The sequence below is a fragment of the Oncorhynchus clarkii genome, chromosome 5, assembly GCF_045791955.1.
Source record: "Oncorhynchus clarkii lewisi isolate Uvic-CL-2024 chromosome 5, UVic_Ocla_1.0, whole genome shotgun sequence".
NCBI lineage: Eukaryota > Metazoa > Chordata > Actinopteri > Salmoniformes > Salmonidae > Oncorhynchus > Oncorhynchus clarkii.
This window is the reverse complement of record NC_092151.1, coordinates 45,129,551-45,144,651: the sequence shown is the minus strand read 5'-3', so window position 1 is coordinate 45,144,651 and position 15,101 is coordinate 45,129,551. Positions and strand designations below refer to the sequence as shown.

The following is a 15,101-nucleotide window of genomic DNA, read 5'->3' as shown; positions in this document are numbered from 1 at the left end:
GACTTTCACTCTGCATCAGCGTTAGTGAGGCAGTGCTGCCATCTAGCGGTTAGTACCATGAACACATGCAATGAGTAAATAGAATCAAGTCATACAAGCGTCATTGACTCGAGCTTTATTTTATTTGAAAAACAAGTGAACCATTATGTACAGTACATAAAAAAAACATGGGGTCACAAACATGGGAGTTTTTTGTCATTTTTCTTTATAGGTTCATCATTTCAGAATGATTATTTACAACAGGAAAAAAAGCACACATGTAATCTGTACAACATAAGGTGAGACAAACATAATTACATACAGTACATCATCAAATCGTTCCTAAACCAGTAGGCTTTATTAATAAATCACAAAAATTCAAATCAAGGTGTCTTCTATTTTTATTTTTTTGCTGACTGAACTATAGTGCCCTCTACTGGACAAGAGAGGCAATTGGACTTTGGCTCTCCCCTTTATTCTCACTGGCTGATTGGGGTCGTGTTCATTAGGGCACACTGTAGCAAAACGTTTTGCAACAGAAAACAAAATTGATAATCCCTCCCCGTTTCAGTATGTTTTCCTTTGTTTGGTGCCTTATGAATACGACCTGCAATGCACTTTCTGGCTGGCTGGCACTTATGCTGCATTCATAACCAAGTAGGAAGGTGGTCATTACCAGTTGTAAAGTGATAAATACCAGTTGGATGCATTCACGTGCTTTGAACTCATTGAGGAATGCTGATTGGCTAATGGCCAACAAGCTGCTCAACCATAAACTAAAAGTACAGCTATCATGCTTGTAAACCAATTATAGTATTCAAAACCCATATTAATTGATTGCTTTTTATAAATTGTTTTGTTGTTGCATTGAACTGTCAAATGCTGTTATCAAGGTCATTTTCTTAGTAGGTGACGTCAGAGGTCAGCATGTGGGAGAAGTTGTAGCTCAGGGACGATAGACAAGTTTCCCAGTAGTACATACCAGTTAGAGGGGCGTTCAAGTGGATTGTTCCCAGCAGGACACGACTCACATCCTCAGGGGCAGCAGTGTCTACTCTGCTTGTTTTCTATGGGACTCTTAATTGATTTAAAAGTGATTGCATAGATCTGAGAGTCAGCTCTCTATCTCAGGCCTAAATACATCATGGATTGGAAAGCAATCAGCAATCAGCAGACACTGACACTTCAACAAACAGATCGAAAATAAATCGTCATCTTCATTCATAGTGCTTTTGTGTTTCAACGCAACACTGCTTAGGAGTCGGCAGAGGAAAGGTTGCCAGGTATTATTTGATCAAAAGGTCAAAGATCACACTGTATTTAGTTCCAAGGACGTTGACAGATTCCTTTAAGCCCTCATCTTGATGTTGCATTTTACTAAAGCATTTCAGCAACAATACAATTTAAAAGAGAACATTTTATGAATTTGAGCGAGTGAAAATCGCACGATCCTACAGTGAATATGTGAAATCAAAAACGCTTTTGATGGTTTTAAAATCTAAATGTCCTTTTCAACACTCTGTCCATATCATATCAAACACACGTTATCATACATACAAAGCAAAACACATCATACAGTCACTGAGGGGGTTTGAGGTAGCCTGATCCCACATCTATTTATGTTGTTTTGCAATCTCGTATAGTTTCTTTGGCTGACAATGACCAGAGAAGTTGGCAAGAAGACAGCACAAACAGGTCTGGGACCAGGCTAGATCTGAGGGGGCCTCCATTCTGCCCTGAGAACATTCTGGTCACTTTCAGACTAAAGCACATTCATTCACACTGGTTAAAACCTGAATCCTATACGGCAACAGCAGAGGCTCAAACATGTTATGTTACCATGTCAACAAAGTCTTCAAACATGTCAACAAAATCTGCCGGTCAGCAATAAAACCACACAGAAAAATGTTATCTAAATAAAGTTGAAGAAAATAGTAGTCAGTGTTTTTACATGTAAAAAAGCACATTAATTCACTCAAACAGGTCAGAGTGCTTTAAGGATATTTCTAATGGTGTGTTTGTGACAAGTGAGGACAAGGCAAACATGCTCATATGATGTCAATGGGACAGGAGTCATTATGAAACATTAATGGCATGCCAGAGATAAGGAGAGGGAGAGGGAGAGGGAGAGGAATGCTTCCCAAAATAGCTCCTATTAAAATAAAGGATACCAAACGGTACTCAAACAAAATCAGAGTCATATGAAAAATGGATGACATGCCAGAGATAAGGAGAGGGGATGCTTCTCAGAAGAGCCTCAATAAGAGAACTGCTTCTGAACAGCACACAAACAAAACCCACAGAGAGAATTGCTTAGTATGCCCCCAACAGCTGATATGACTTGGCAACATACATTATTGTGTGTTGTGGGGGCGGATAAGTGTCTGTCTGTATGAGCACACTGCGTGTGTCAACAACAGGGGACCTGATGGACTATGTGATGAAGGAATGGCAGCCACACAGAGAGTCTATACAAGAAGAACAGATTCTAGAACACACAACCTCTCAGTCAGAAGCTGAGGTCCGATGAGACAGGTCAGAGGTCATAGAGATAGATGCCGATGTATCTCTGGGGTACTGGTGTCCTGAAGTACACACACATTGTGTTAAATAGGACTCTCTCTTCAAGTCAGACAGAACACACACACACACACACTGTGTTTACTATTACTCTCTGACAGAACAGTGTGTGACAATGAGCCAGTAAGTACAGACGTAATAGTAAAGGTAATAATGAAGGTGTTGAAGACTGATCAGAGCTTCATGTGATCTACCAGAGATCAGCTAGATCCAACTTCTCATGCACTGTTTGACCCTCAGCGCACACCATACCTGTAGTTCTTTGTAGCTTGCTGATGGGTAGAAGAATGCCCAATTTCCCACTCCTCCTCGACCCACTCTGTCTTTCAGCATTTAGGGAGGGAAATATTACAGCCTATTGAAGAGCTCTGAAAAAAGCCCTTTGTGCCTTTTTTGGGGGGGATATACAGTGAGATGCTCCTTCTCGCCTCCTGTCTTCTCTAAGTACACTCTTTTGTCTCGGTTTAGTCGGCCTCCTCCCCACTTATTCACTTTGGACATCCACATCAAGGTGCCTTGCAGTATGGGGAAGCGGGTCGTACCACTGTGAGCGCAGTGCTTTGTATAGGGGTGTTCAGTGAGATGGGTGCTATAGTTCGCTGTGGCGTACAGGAGGCTCCAGCTTGTGAGACAGAGCGGTCAGGACTTTGTTGAACTTCTCATAGCGTTCCGATTGGCTGCCCTCCGAACCCCTGCTTCCCCATAGCAACCTCATCTGGAACTCTGTCCGGAAGATCTCCAGAACTTCCTGACTCTCCTGGAAGCCTGGTGGAGGGGGGAAGAAAGAGAGAAAGAAAGAAAGAGAGAGGACAGAACATAAGAGAGAAGATAAAAGAGAATAAATTAATATTAAAGACAAAGTGGAAAACAGGCTAGTTAAGGTAGTGATTGACATCCTGCTCAAAACACCAGTCATCACCAGGGACTGGAATCAATAAGAACACACGGCCAATGTAAACACACTGTAACCATCACCCTACCACAGATGTACACAATGCAACACCTCAATCGTTATTTCAGATCAATGACAATGAAGCATAACACATCATATCGAACACACCCACACCGTCAGATATTACGATGCCTCAGCATCAGGGAGCAACATAACAATTGAACATGTAACGCAATAACTACAGTTATTACTCTGTCAAATAAATCAATGCACACCAGACACTACTCAGACAAGGCCTTAGTGGTTAGTCCATAGTAATGTCAATAAAGCCGACACCACACACTACTCTATAATACTATTATATACTCTATGGACGGTCTCCTGGACCTGGATTAAGCCTAATCCCATCACGAGGCTAAAAAACACACCCAACGGAGATTGAGTCTGTGATTCTCGACTGACGAATGAGCAGTGGTGATTTTAGCATGTAAGTCTTGGTTGGGCAAACTCAACAACAACAAAAAATTGGATGCATGCCAGCAAAGCCACTACACTACACAACACGACACTAAACAATACATGAATTGCACGATAATGGTGACAAACGGTGCCCACTGTTAGGGCCAGGGCCTACATAAAGCTGTCCCAACAGCAGAGCTTTCTTATCAGTAACCATGGAGTGAATCCTTATCCCCGCTAGACCTGGCTATTGTCTGGCAGCGAAACCGTTCATTCAGCCTCATTTACTGCCTTTAAAAAAAACATAGCTGTATGGCTGACTTGCTTAAACAAATGTGGTTTCTACTGACAATTGAGATGTACAAACTACGGCATAAGGGGACGATGACCAGATGAGAGGCAATCCGTGATTTTGATTAAGACATTAATGAGCGAGCTAAGACAGATGTAGTCAATATAACTATTTGTTCAGCACTTTTGAAATGTACAGCGACAGCGATTCAGAGCATGGGCCGTTCTTACAGTATTCTCCCTGTACACCAAGTCAGAACCGTAGGATAAATAAAGGGGGCATATAAGCAGACAATGAAAGCGCTTACGTTATTCAATGATTACATTTCTCTAAAACAGGTTATAGGCTACATGTGCACTACCAAGTCAGAACAGTAGGCTAAATTATGAGGTGGAAAGGGACCAAATTATTAAGGTGAGGCACATGGGCTACTAACAACTTACTACAAACATACTTAGTATTATTTTCTTAGCTACAGTATACATACTGTATCTCCCTGGCATATTACATCAATTATGCAGCAGCATACAAGACATTATTGGACTCACAGTTGTGCTGTGCTCACTTGAACAGGAAAGTGGCGCAGCGGTCCTTCTTGTGGGGAAATGTGGTCATGAAACTTTGTCATCAAAGTCTGGATTCTCTGGATTTATGGTGCTTTCAATACAACTGGGAACTCGGAAAAACATGGTTGAGTCATGACTTCAGTGATCTTCAGGTCGGAGCTCTAGAAAGAGGCCAGAGTTCCCGACTTGGAATTCAGAGTTGGATGACACTTCAAATTGTATTTTCCCAGTCGGAGCTAATTATTTATTTTTTTCCCCCTGAGTTCCCAGTTGTCTTGAACTCACTGAAGTCTGAGATTTCCGGGTTCCGAGTTCCAGTTGTTTTGAACATAGCAGAAGTCATGATGGATTGACAGCATGGCCAATGTATTCAACCTTTTCTGGCCCATGGTGTTGGGTGTGAATGTTTATCCTTTTAAGCTTGGAAAAGAGACTCTTAAACCTAGACCACAAACCCTCTCCACCGAATAGCAGGCAGGGGAAGCAAAATAGTGATTGCTTTGCAGCACTTGCAGTTAGCTACTGATTCTTTCCCAACCACTCGTTGAATTTGTGATTTCCAACTTGTTGTGTAATGTTAATGTCCAATGGCCGATGAGCACCGATACCTTTTATCTATAATTTCTCTTCATATGACAAGAATTGAAAAGGATTTGCCAGGAGATTGTCAACGTGATTCATAATGATGACTGCTTGTCTAGCTTGCCAGCTAAGATTTTGAACGTATGATGTTGACATGATCAGTCTAATCAAAGCTATAGTAGATAAACTCAGCGAAAAAACAAACGTCCTCGCACTGTCAACTGTGTTTATTTTCAGCAAACTTTCGTATGAACATAACAAGATTCAACAACTGAGACATAAACCGAACAAGTTCCACAGACATGTGACTTACATAAATGGAATAATGTGTCCCTTAACAAAGAGGGGGGTCAAAATCAAAAGTAACAGTCAGTATCTGGTGTGGCCACCAGCTGCATTAAGCACTGCAGTGCATCTCCTCCTCATGGACTGCACCAGATTTACCAGTTCTTGCTGTGAGATGTTACCCTGCTCTTCCACCAAGGCACCTGCAAGTTCCCGGACATTTCTGGGGGGATTGGCCCTAGCCCTCACCTTCTGATCCAACAGGTCCCAGACGTGCTCAATGGGATTGAGATCCGGGCTCTTCGCTGGCCATAGCAGAACACTGATATTCCTGTTTTGCAGGAAATCACACACAGAACGAGTAGTATGGCTGGTGGCATTGTCTTGCTGGAGGGTCATGTCAGGATGAGCCTGCAGGAAGAGTACCACATGAGGGAGTAGGATGTCAGCCCTGTAATGCACAGCGTTGAGATGCCTGCAATAACAACAAGCTCAGTCCGATGATGCTGTGACACACTGCCCCAGACCATGACGGACCCTCCACCTCCAAATCGATCCCGCTCCAGAGTACAGGCCTCGGTGTAACGCTCATTCCTTCGACGATAAACGCAAATCCGACCATCACCCCTGGTGAGACAAAACCGCGACTCATCAGTGAAGAGCACTTTTTGCCAGTCCTGTCTGGTCCAGCAACGGTGGGTTTGTGCCCGTAGGCGACGTTGTTGCCGGTGATGTCTGGTGAGGACCTGCCTTACAACAGGCCTACAAGCCCTCAGTCCAGCCTCTCTCAGCCTATTGCGGACAGTCTGAGCACTGATTGAGGGATTGTGCATTCCTGGTGTAACTCGGGCAGTTGCTGTTGCCATCTGTTACCTGTCCCGCAAATGTGATGTTCGGATGTACCGATCCTGTGCAGGTGTTGTTACACGTGGTCTGCCACTGTGAGGACGATCAGTTGTCCATCCTGTCTCCCTGTAACACTGTCTTAGGTGTCTCACAGTATGGACATTGCAATGTATTGCCCTGGCCACATCTGCAGTCCTCATGCCTCTTTGCAGCATGCCTAAGGCACAATCACAAAATGAGCTGGGACCCTGGGCATCTTTCTTTTGGTGTTTTTCAGAGTCCGTAGAAAGGCCTCTTTAGTGTCCTACGATTTCAGAACTGTGACATTAATTGCCTACCGTCTGTAATCTGTTAGTGTCTTAACGACTGTTCCACTGTTCCACAGGTGTATGTTGATGAATTGTTTATGGTTCATTGAACAAGCATGGGAAACAGTATATAAACCCTTTACAATGAAAAGTTATCTGGATTTTTACAAATTATCTTTGAAAGACAGGGTCCTGAAAAAGGGACGTTTATTTTTAGTTTATAACGTGATTTGACGTCATTTGATCTGTGGCCAATGACCTTGAGCTTTCTTAGATGGGCACATCGAATGTAATTCAATGGCAGCACCCAAAAGGGCTTGAACTTTCAAGCTGTCAGATTTTGCAGCGACGTAGTGTCCCCATGAGTGACAGAACACTGAGCCAATCAAGGCGCAACTAGAGAAGAATACCAACCCCTACGTTCTGTATTTTCCGCTGGCTGCCCCTCCACCACAGAAAGCACTTGGGGCGGCAGGTAGCCTCGTGGTTAGAGCGTTGGGCCAGTAACAGAAAGGTTGCTAGATTGAATCCCTGAGCTGACAAGGTAAAAATCTGTCGTTCTGCCCCTGAACAAGGCAGTTAACCCACTGTTCCTAGGCCGTCATTGCAAATAAGAATTTGTTCTTAACTGACTTGCCTAGTTAAATAAAGGTTAAATAAAAACACATTTTAAAAACTGAGCTAGGCTGAAACATCTGCCTTTTGGAGCTGCAGTACTCAAGAAAGCAAAAAAGATAACATTTCTATGCAGTTTTTTTCCGCTAAATTTTTTGTATTTTTTACATTGTTTGCAAACTGGTATGTGACATGTATTAATGGCAAAATAACATGCAAAACAGGCTCCCTGCATATGGCACTGCTAAAGGTGTCACTACGGACCCTGGTTCAATCCCGGGCTGTATCACAACCGGCCATGATCGGGAGTCCCATAGGGCAGTGCACAATTCTCCCAGCGTCGCCCGGGTTAAGGGAGGGTTTGGCTGGGGTAGGCCGTCATTGTAAAATAAGAATTTGATCTGACTTAGTTAAATAAATAAATAAATAACAGGCAAGAACTTAAGAGCCCCACCTGTCCTGAATGACTCTCAACTCTGTGAATGAGATTCTCTTCGTTTCTGACAGTGATCTGGGTACAGGAAACTGGCCTCGTGTGTGCAAGTCTCTCTCTCACTCTCTCACTCTCTCTCTCTCTCACACTCTCACACACACACACACACACACACACACACACACACACACACACACACACACACACACACACACACACACACACACACACACACACACACACACACACACACACACACACACACACACACACACACACACACACACACACACACACACACCTTACCTTGTAGTTTGGTTTCAGCATTGGTGCGGTACAGCACCCCGTGGTGAGCGATGGTCCGGGCCGCCTCCAGGTGTGACATCACCACATCAACACCCGCCTCCACGTTCTCCCAGGGTTCTATCCCTGCCCCTGGCCCCTCCCCCACGGCCACACCCTTCTCCAACAGAGACAGCAGAGGAACCACGTGAGGGAAGGACGTGTTGGACAGCACACTGCTCTCTTAAATACACACCGAGGACACACAGATACAGAGAGTTAGAAACACTGGTCACTGAAATACTATATAACATCTAGTAGACAGGTAGCGAGACACTCAGACTCATCTATCTTGAGACTTTTCAATAGTGATTCATCTTTTCATTCCTTCACCATGAGATATACATCATGCTTTGTGCGCTGTGCTCTCCTGTGACAGAGTGCCTTGTAAAAAAGTGCTATCTGAGCCTCCAGCTTCATACCTTTGCCATCGTTCATGTTCTTCATGAAGGGCTTGAGCTTCTTCTCATAGAGGATGGCTCCCTCTGTGTGTCTCTGACGCAACGTCATCCACGTCTGCTCCAAACGAGAAATCTGACGGAGAGGTAGAACAGCATGAGTAATGTCAATTAAAATATAATTATGATGTGTGTGTGTGTGTGTGCATACTTTATGTCCATATACCTGTGGCAGCTCCAGTGCTCTCATCACAGCAGCAAAGCCGAACATGTTCCCAAGATTGCTCTTGAGTTCAGCAGCCAGCTGGATGGTCTTATGGAGCAGAGCAGCCCTCTCCTCTGTACTGCCTGTACACCCCAGCAGGTCCACAGCCATCATTATAGACATGGTGTAGAACCTGGGAAGGGCGGGATGGGAGATTAAGGAAGCAAGAGATGAGTAGATAGAGTAGATGAGGATACAGTCACGGTTGAGGAGCCCAATTGACTTACCATGACGAGAGTTCACTCGTCCCAAGGCTAATTGCGACAAAGAAAGAGGTCGTCTGGGGTGTACGGGAATATGACGGGAGGGACATTTCAATTTCCCAGCGTGTACTCTCTGGCTGTTTTATGTCCAGCATTGAGCTGAACCCTAACCTCTCCATCAGGTCCAGTCTCAGCTAACCCGAACCCAGCTTCATGTCCACATCCAAGTTCAACCCTAGCCTCAACCACAACCCTAAACAGAGCTTCATGTCCACACCCCAGTTCAACCCTAGGCTCAACCACAACCCTAACCCTAGCTTCATGTCCACATCCAAGTTCCAATCTAGCCTCAACCACATCCCCAACCCTAACTTCCTGTCCACATCCAAGGTCAACCCTAGCATCAACCATAACCCTAAACCTAGCTTCATGTCCACATCCAAGTTCAACCCGAGCCTCAACCACAACCCGAACTTCATATCTACATCCCAGTTCAACCCTAGCCTCAACCACAACCCTAGCTTCATGTCCACATCCCATTTCAACCCTGGCCTCAACCACAACCCTAGCTTCATGTCCACATCCCAGTTCAACTCTAGCATCAAACCTAAACATAGCTTCATTTCCACATCCCAGTTCAACCCTAGCCTGATCACAACCACAACCCTAGCTTCATGTCCACATCCCAGTTCAACTCTAGCATCAAACTTAAACATAGCTTCATTTCCAAATCCCAGTTCAACCCTAGCCTGATCACAACCCTAACCCTAGCTTCATGTCCACATCCAAGTTCAACACTACCCTTAACCACAACCCTAAACCACAACCCTAAACCCTCTATATCCCAGTTCAACCAAGGCGTCAACCATAACCCTAACTTCATGTCCACATCCAAGTTCAACCCTAGCCTCAAACATAACCCTAGCTTCATTTCCACATCCCAGTTCAACCCTAGCCTGATCACAACCCTAACCCTAGCTTCATGTCCACATCCAAGTTCAACACTACCCTTAACCACAACCCTAAACCACAACCCTAAACCCTCTATATCCCAGTTCAACCAAGGCGTCAACCATAACCCTAACTTCATGTCCACATCCAAGTTCAACCCTAGCCTCAAACATAACCCTAGCTTCATTTCCACATCCCAGTTCAACCCTAGCCTGATCACAACCCTAACCCTAGCTTCATGTCCACATCCAAGTTCAACACTACCATTACCCACAACCCTAATCCTAGCTTCATGTCTACATCCAAGTTCAACCCTAGCCTCAACCCTAGTTTCATGTCTACATCCCAGTTCAACCCTCAACCACAACCCTAACCCTAGCTTAATGTCAACATCCCAGTTCAAACCTAGCATCAACCACAACCCTAACTTCATGTCTATATCCCAGTTCAACCCTAGCTTAATGTCCACATCCCAGTTCAACCCAAGCCTCAACTACAACCCTAACTTCATGTCCACATCCCAGTTCAACCCTAGCCTCAACCACAACCCTAACTTCATGTCTACATGCCAGTTCAACCCTAGCTTCAACCACAACCCCGTCTTCATGTCTACATCCCAGTTAAACCCTAGCCCTCAAACATAACCCTAGCTTCATGTCCACATCACAGTTCAACCCTAGCCTCAACCACAACCCTAACCCTAGCTTCATGTCCACATCCCAGTTCAACCCTAGCCTCAACCACAACCCTAACTTCATGTCTACATGCCAGTTCAACCCTAGCCTCAACCACAACCCAGTCTTCATGTCTACATCTCAGTTAAACCCTAGCCTCAAACATAACCCTAGCTTCATGTCCACATCACAGTTCAACCCTAGCCTCAACCACAACCCTAACCCTAGCTTCATGTCCACACCCCAGTTCAACCCTAGCCTCAACCACAACCACAACCATAACCCTAACTTCCTGTCTAAATTCCAGTTCAACCCTAGCCTCAGCAACAACCCTAACTTCATGTCCACATCCCAGTTCAACTCTAACCTCAACTCTAACTTCATGTCCAAATCCAAGTTCCACACTAGCATCAACAATAAATCTAGATTCATGTCCACATCCCAGTTCAACCCTAGCCCACTAGCATCAACAATAAACCTAGATTCATGTCCACATCCCATTTCAACCCTAGCCTCAGCAACAACCCTAACTTCATGTCCACACTTTCCAGTTTAACTTTAACCTCAACCCTAACTTCATGTCCACATCCCAGTTCAACCCTAGCCCACTAGCATCAACAATAAACCTAACTTCATGTCTACAGCCAAGTTCTATCCTAACTCCAACTCCATGTCCACATCCCATTTCAACCCTGGCCTCAACCATGACCCTAGCTTCATGTCCACATCCCAGTTCAACCACAACCCAAACTTCATATCTACATCCCAGTTCAACCCTAGCCTCAACCACAACCCTAGCTTCATGTCCACATCCCAGTTCAACTCTAGCATCAAACCTAAACATAGCTTCATTTCCACATCCCAGTTCAACCCTAGCCTGATCACAACCCTAACCCTAGCTTCATGTCCACATCCAAGTTCAACACTACCCTTAACCACAACCCTAAACCACAACCCTAAACCCTCTATATCCCAGTTCAACCAAGGCGTCAACCATAACCCTAACTTCATGTCCACATCCAAGTTCAACCCTAGCCTCAAACATAACCCTAGCTTCATTTCCACATCCCAGTTCAACCCTAGCCTGATCACAACCCTAACCCTAGCTTCATGTCCACATCCAAGTTCAACACTACCATTACCCACAACCCTAATCCTAGCTTCATGTCTACATCCAAGTTCAACCCTAGCCTCAACCCTAACTTCATGTTTACATCCCAGTTCAACCCTAATCTCCACCACAACCCTAACCCTAGTTTCATGTCTACATCCCAGTTCAACCCTCAACCACAACCCTAACCCTAGCTTAATGTCAACATCCCAGTTCAAACCTAGCATCAACCACAACCCTAACTTCATGTCTATATCCCAGTTCAACCCTAGCTTAATGTCCACATCCCAGTTCAACCCAAGCCTTAACTACAACCCTAACTTCATGTCCACATCCCAGTTCAACCCTAGCCTCAACCACAACCCTAACTTCATGTCTACATGCCAGTTCAACCCTAGCCTCAACCACAACCCCGTCTTCATGTCTACATCCCAGTTAAACCCTAGCCTCAAACATAACCCTAGCTTCATGTCCACATCACAGTTCAACCCTAGCCTCAACCACAACCCTAACCCTAGCTTCATGTCCACATCCCTGTTCAACCCTAGCCTCAACCACAACCCTAACTTCATGTCTACATGCCAGTTCAACCCTAGCCTCAACCACAACCCAGTCTTCATGTCTACATCTCAGTTAAACCCTAGCCTCAAACATAACCCTAGCTTCATGTCCACATCACAGTTCAACCCTAGCCTCAACCACAACCCTAACCCTAGCTTCATGTCCACATCGTTTCAACCACAATCATAAGATGACATAAACTCTACAGTGGAAAGTCTATACATCAGAGTTATCGGATTCACATGGAATAAGATACTGTATTTACGATAGCACAGCTTCTTCCCTTTGTTCCTCAGTCTTCCCGCTCTTTCATTCAAACCCAGCCCTTCTCTTTTGTGTAACAAGCTGTCATATCTGTTCCTCCCACTAGGGACGTTTTCCTTTATGACGTAATTTGTAATCAAGTTATGATTTAATTATGTGTATGTGTAATTCTGTGTGATTAGTTAGGTATTTAGTAAATAAATAATTAAACCCAATTTTGTATTGCTGATTCAACTTGTTAGCCAGGGTTCGTGCAGATAACTAAGAATTTACAACTTTCAGATGAGACTGAATTAAGATGACGATTAATATTGACTGCTATTGATGTAAAATATGACTAGGTCTTTAAGAGTTTATTCGGAAGATAACAGCTCTATAAATATTATTTTGTGGTGCCCGACTCTCTAGTTAATTACATTTACATGATTAGCTCAATCAGGTAACATTAATTACGGAGAAATAATTTTATAGAATAGAATAGCATATCATATCACTTAATCCGGCATAGCCAAAGACACGACAATGTCTACATCCCAGTTCAACCCTAGCCTCAATCACAACCCTAACTCTAACTTCATGTCTTCATCCCAGTTCAACCCTAGCCTCAACCACAACCCTACATATTATATTAATATTAACCCTTACCTCTCCAGTAGGTCCAGTCTCAGCTGATGTCCGTGAGGTAGAGTCAAAAGCTCAAGTCCTGAACCTACTCCCATCATCCTCTGCATCTCCTTGGTAACGCCCAGTATCCTTGCCACCTGCAGACAGACAGAAGGAGGAAGCACAACATAGAGGGAAGGAGTGAGTGAAGGAAGCAGAGAGGTCGGGAAGGATAGGAGAGGTGAGAGAGAGAGGAGATAGGAAGGGTTTATTGTCATTTCTATCTTAATGTATTCATGGTCACTGCAACATGTGGTTAATTGGCTCTTAATTCAAATTCAAATAATGAGTTGAGTAAATAGTGTTGAGAGTAGCATAGTCGTCCCTGTATTAACCTCAGGTTGCTCTTTGCTGCTCTACCATTAACAGGAGTTAATTGAGCAACACTCTGTGACGGAGTAGTGTGGCTGACCGTAAGGGATTAGTGACATCACTGAGTTACGTTCAGGGGTCCAAGGTGCACAGTGCCAGAATGCTGCTCTTATAACCCTATTCAAAGTCCTATGGGTCCATACTGTATGCACGTGTGTCCATACCGTGCAGTCGGCCATTGTGATGTGTTTAGCAGCCGTCCTAGCGTCCACCTCAGCCAACAACTCCTTGACTCGCTTCAGCACGCTCATCTCCAAGGGCTTGTTCTCCTGGGGGATCAGGGGTGACAGGTACTTCCCTGGTCTGAAGGAGGAGGCAGTCTCCACCAGGGGGGCGCTGAACGCCTCTCCCCCAGCCCCTGCTCCGTTCTCCCTCCCTGGGGCAGGCCCTCGGCCCTCCTCCACACGCAGCCGCTCCACGTAGCTCTTAGCTGGAGGCGTGGGGGGCATACCAGCGGCACATGGAGCCCCGGGACATGGGGCCGGGGAGGGCCTGAGGTCGCAGTAGCTTCCCTCTGTTCCAGAGCCCCCTGCTGGGGCTGGGCAGGAGCAGTGGGCCGGGGTGGAGTGGGAGCTGGCAGCTAGCATGTCGGGTAGGTTGTTGTTGGAGCCAGGGCTGAGCTGGGGCTCGCTGGAGCGTCTCAGGACTGGTGAGGGGGGAACCACTGCCAGAACTCTACCCCCTGACTGGGTTCTGTGTCTGTGGACTGGGGAGATAAGCAGGGGGTTAGACACATGTATTGTATATTCAATATGAGGGTTCAATTCGTAATGTTTCTGTTTAGCTGTGCTTGATTGAGCTCGCCTGGGGGCAATGGAGCTAATGGAATTGTCTCAAAAGTGCAAATCCTACCCATCTTACACTGTAGACAGGCATGCTCAATCAAATGCACCACAGCACCACCTTGTAAAATATCTCCATGACAGAAACACTCACTGTGGCTGTATGCTGGGGAGAGAGGTGTTTCTCCTACTGGAGACAGGGGACAGCGATACTCCTGGATCTGATCCATACTCACGGCACAGTTCCTCATCGCATCCTTGTGGTTGTGAATAGTAGAAGGGCTGAAAAACACAAACCAACACAGTCATTTCCAATTGTTTTGTAACGTGGCTGGGTTCCCATGAACCGTGTGAGAGTTGTCATAGGATCATTTTGATTTGATTAAATGCCCCAAAAGTCTATATTTTACCTTAAGTGCCAGATAAACATTTTTCCCTTATTGGTCTACTAAGAAGAGGTGAAACACAGGTCAACCTTATCCTTGTCCCAGATCTGTTTGTGCTGCATGGCCACATGGTCACTGTCATGTCATGTCATGTTTGGCATGACAATGACCATACGAGTTGACAAGGTTTGATTTGAAGGAAGCACAAACAGATCTGTGACCAGGCTAAGCTTGACCTCGGGTTGCTGTGCCGAGGAGGAGGAAACAGACAGTCATGCGTTATAAGGATGTG

At 45.1% G+C, this 15,101-nt stretch overlaps 1 protein-coding gene across 1 annotated transcript in view; it reads right to left on the bottom strand.

Moving 5' to 3' along the window:
- Positions 1 to 2,093: 2,093 nt before the first annotated feature.
- LOC139408907 (SH2 domain containing 3Ca) overlaps positions 2,094 to 15,101 on the bottom strand; it is a 38,069-nt gene continuing 25,061 nt past the window's right edge. The window contains exons 5-11 of the mRNA XM_071153357.1: positions 14,578 to 14,705; positions 13,806 to 14,347; positions 13,252 to 13,367; positions 8,804 to 8,975; positions 8,602 to 8,713; positions 8,144 to 8,362; positions 2,094 to 3,324 (exon numbers count right to left, since the gene is read on the bottom strand). Of these exons, the coding sequence (XP_071009458.1) occupies positions 3,149 to 3,324; positions 8,144 to 8,362; positions 8,602 to 8,713; positions 8,804 to 8,975; positions 13,252 to 13,367; positions 13,806 to 14,347; positions 14,578 to 14,705 (1,465 nt within the window). The 3' untranslated portion in view covers positions 2,094 to 3,148. The remainder of the gene's footprint in view (positions 3,325 to 8,143; positions 8,363 to 8,601; positions 8,714 to 8,803; positions 8,976 to 13,251; positions 13,368 to 13,805; positions 14,348 to 14,577; positions 14,706 to 15,101) is intronic.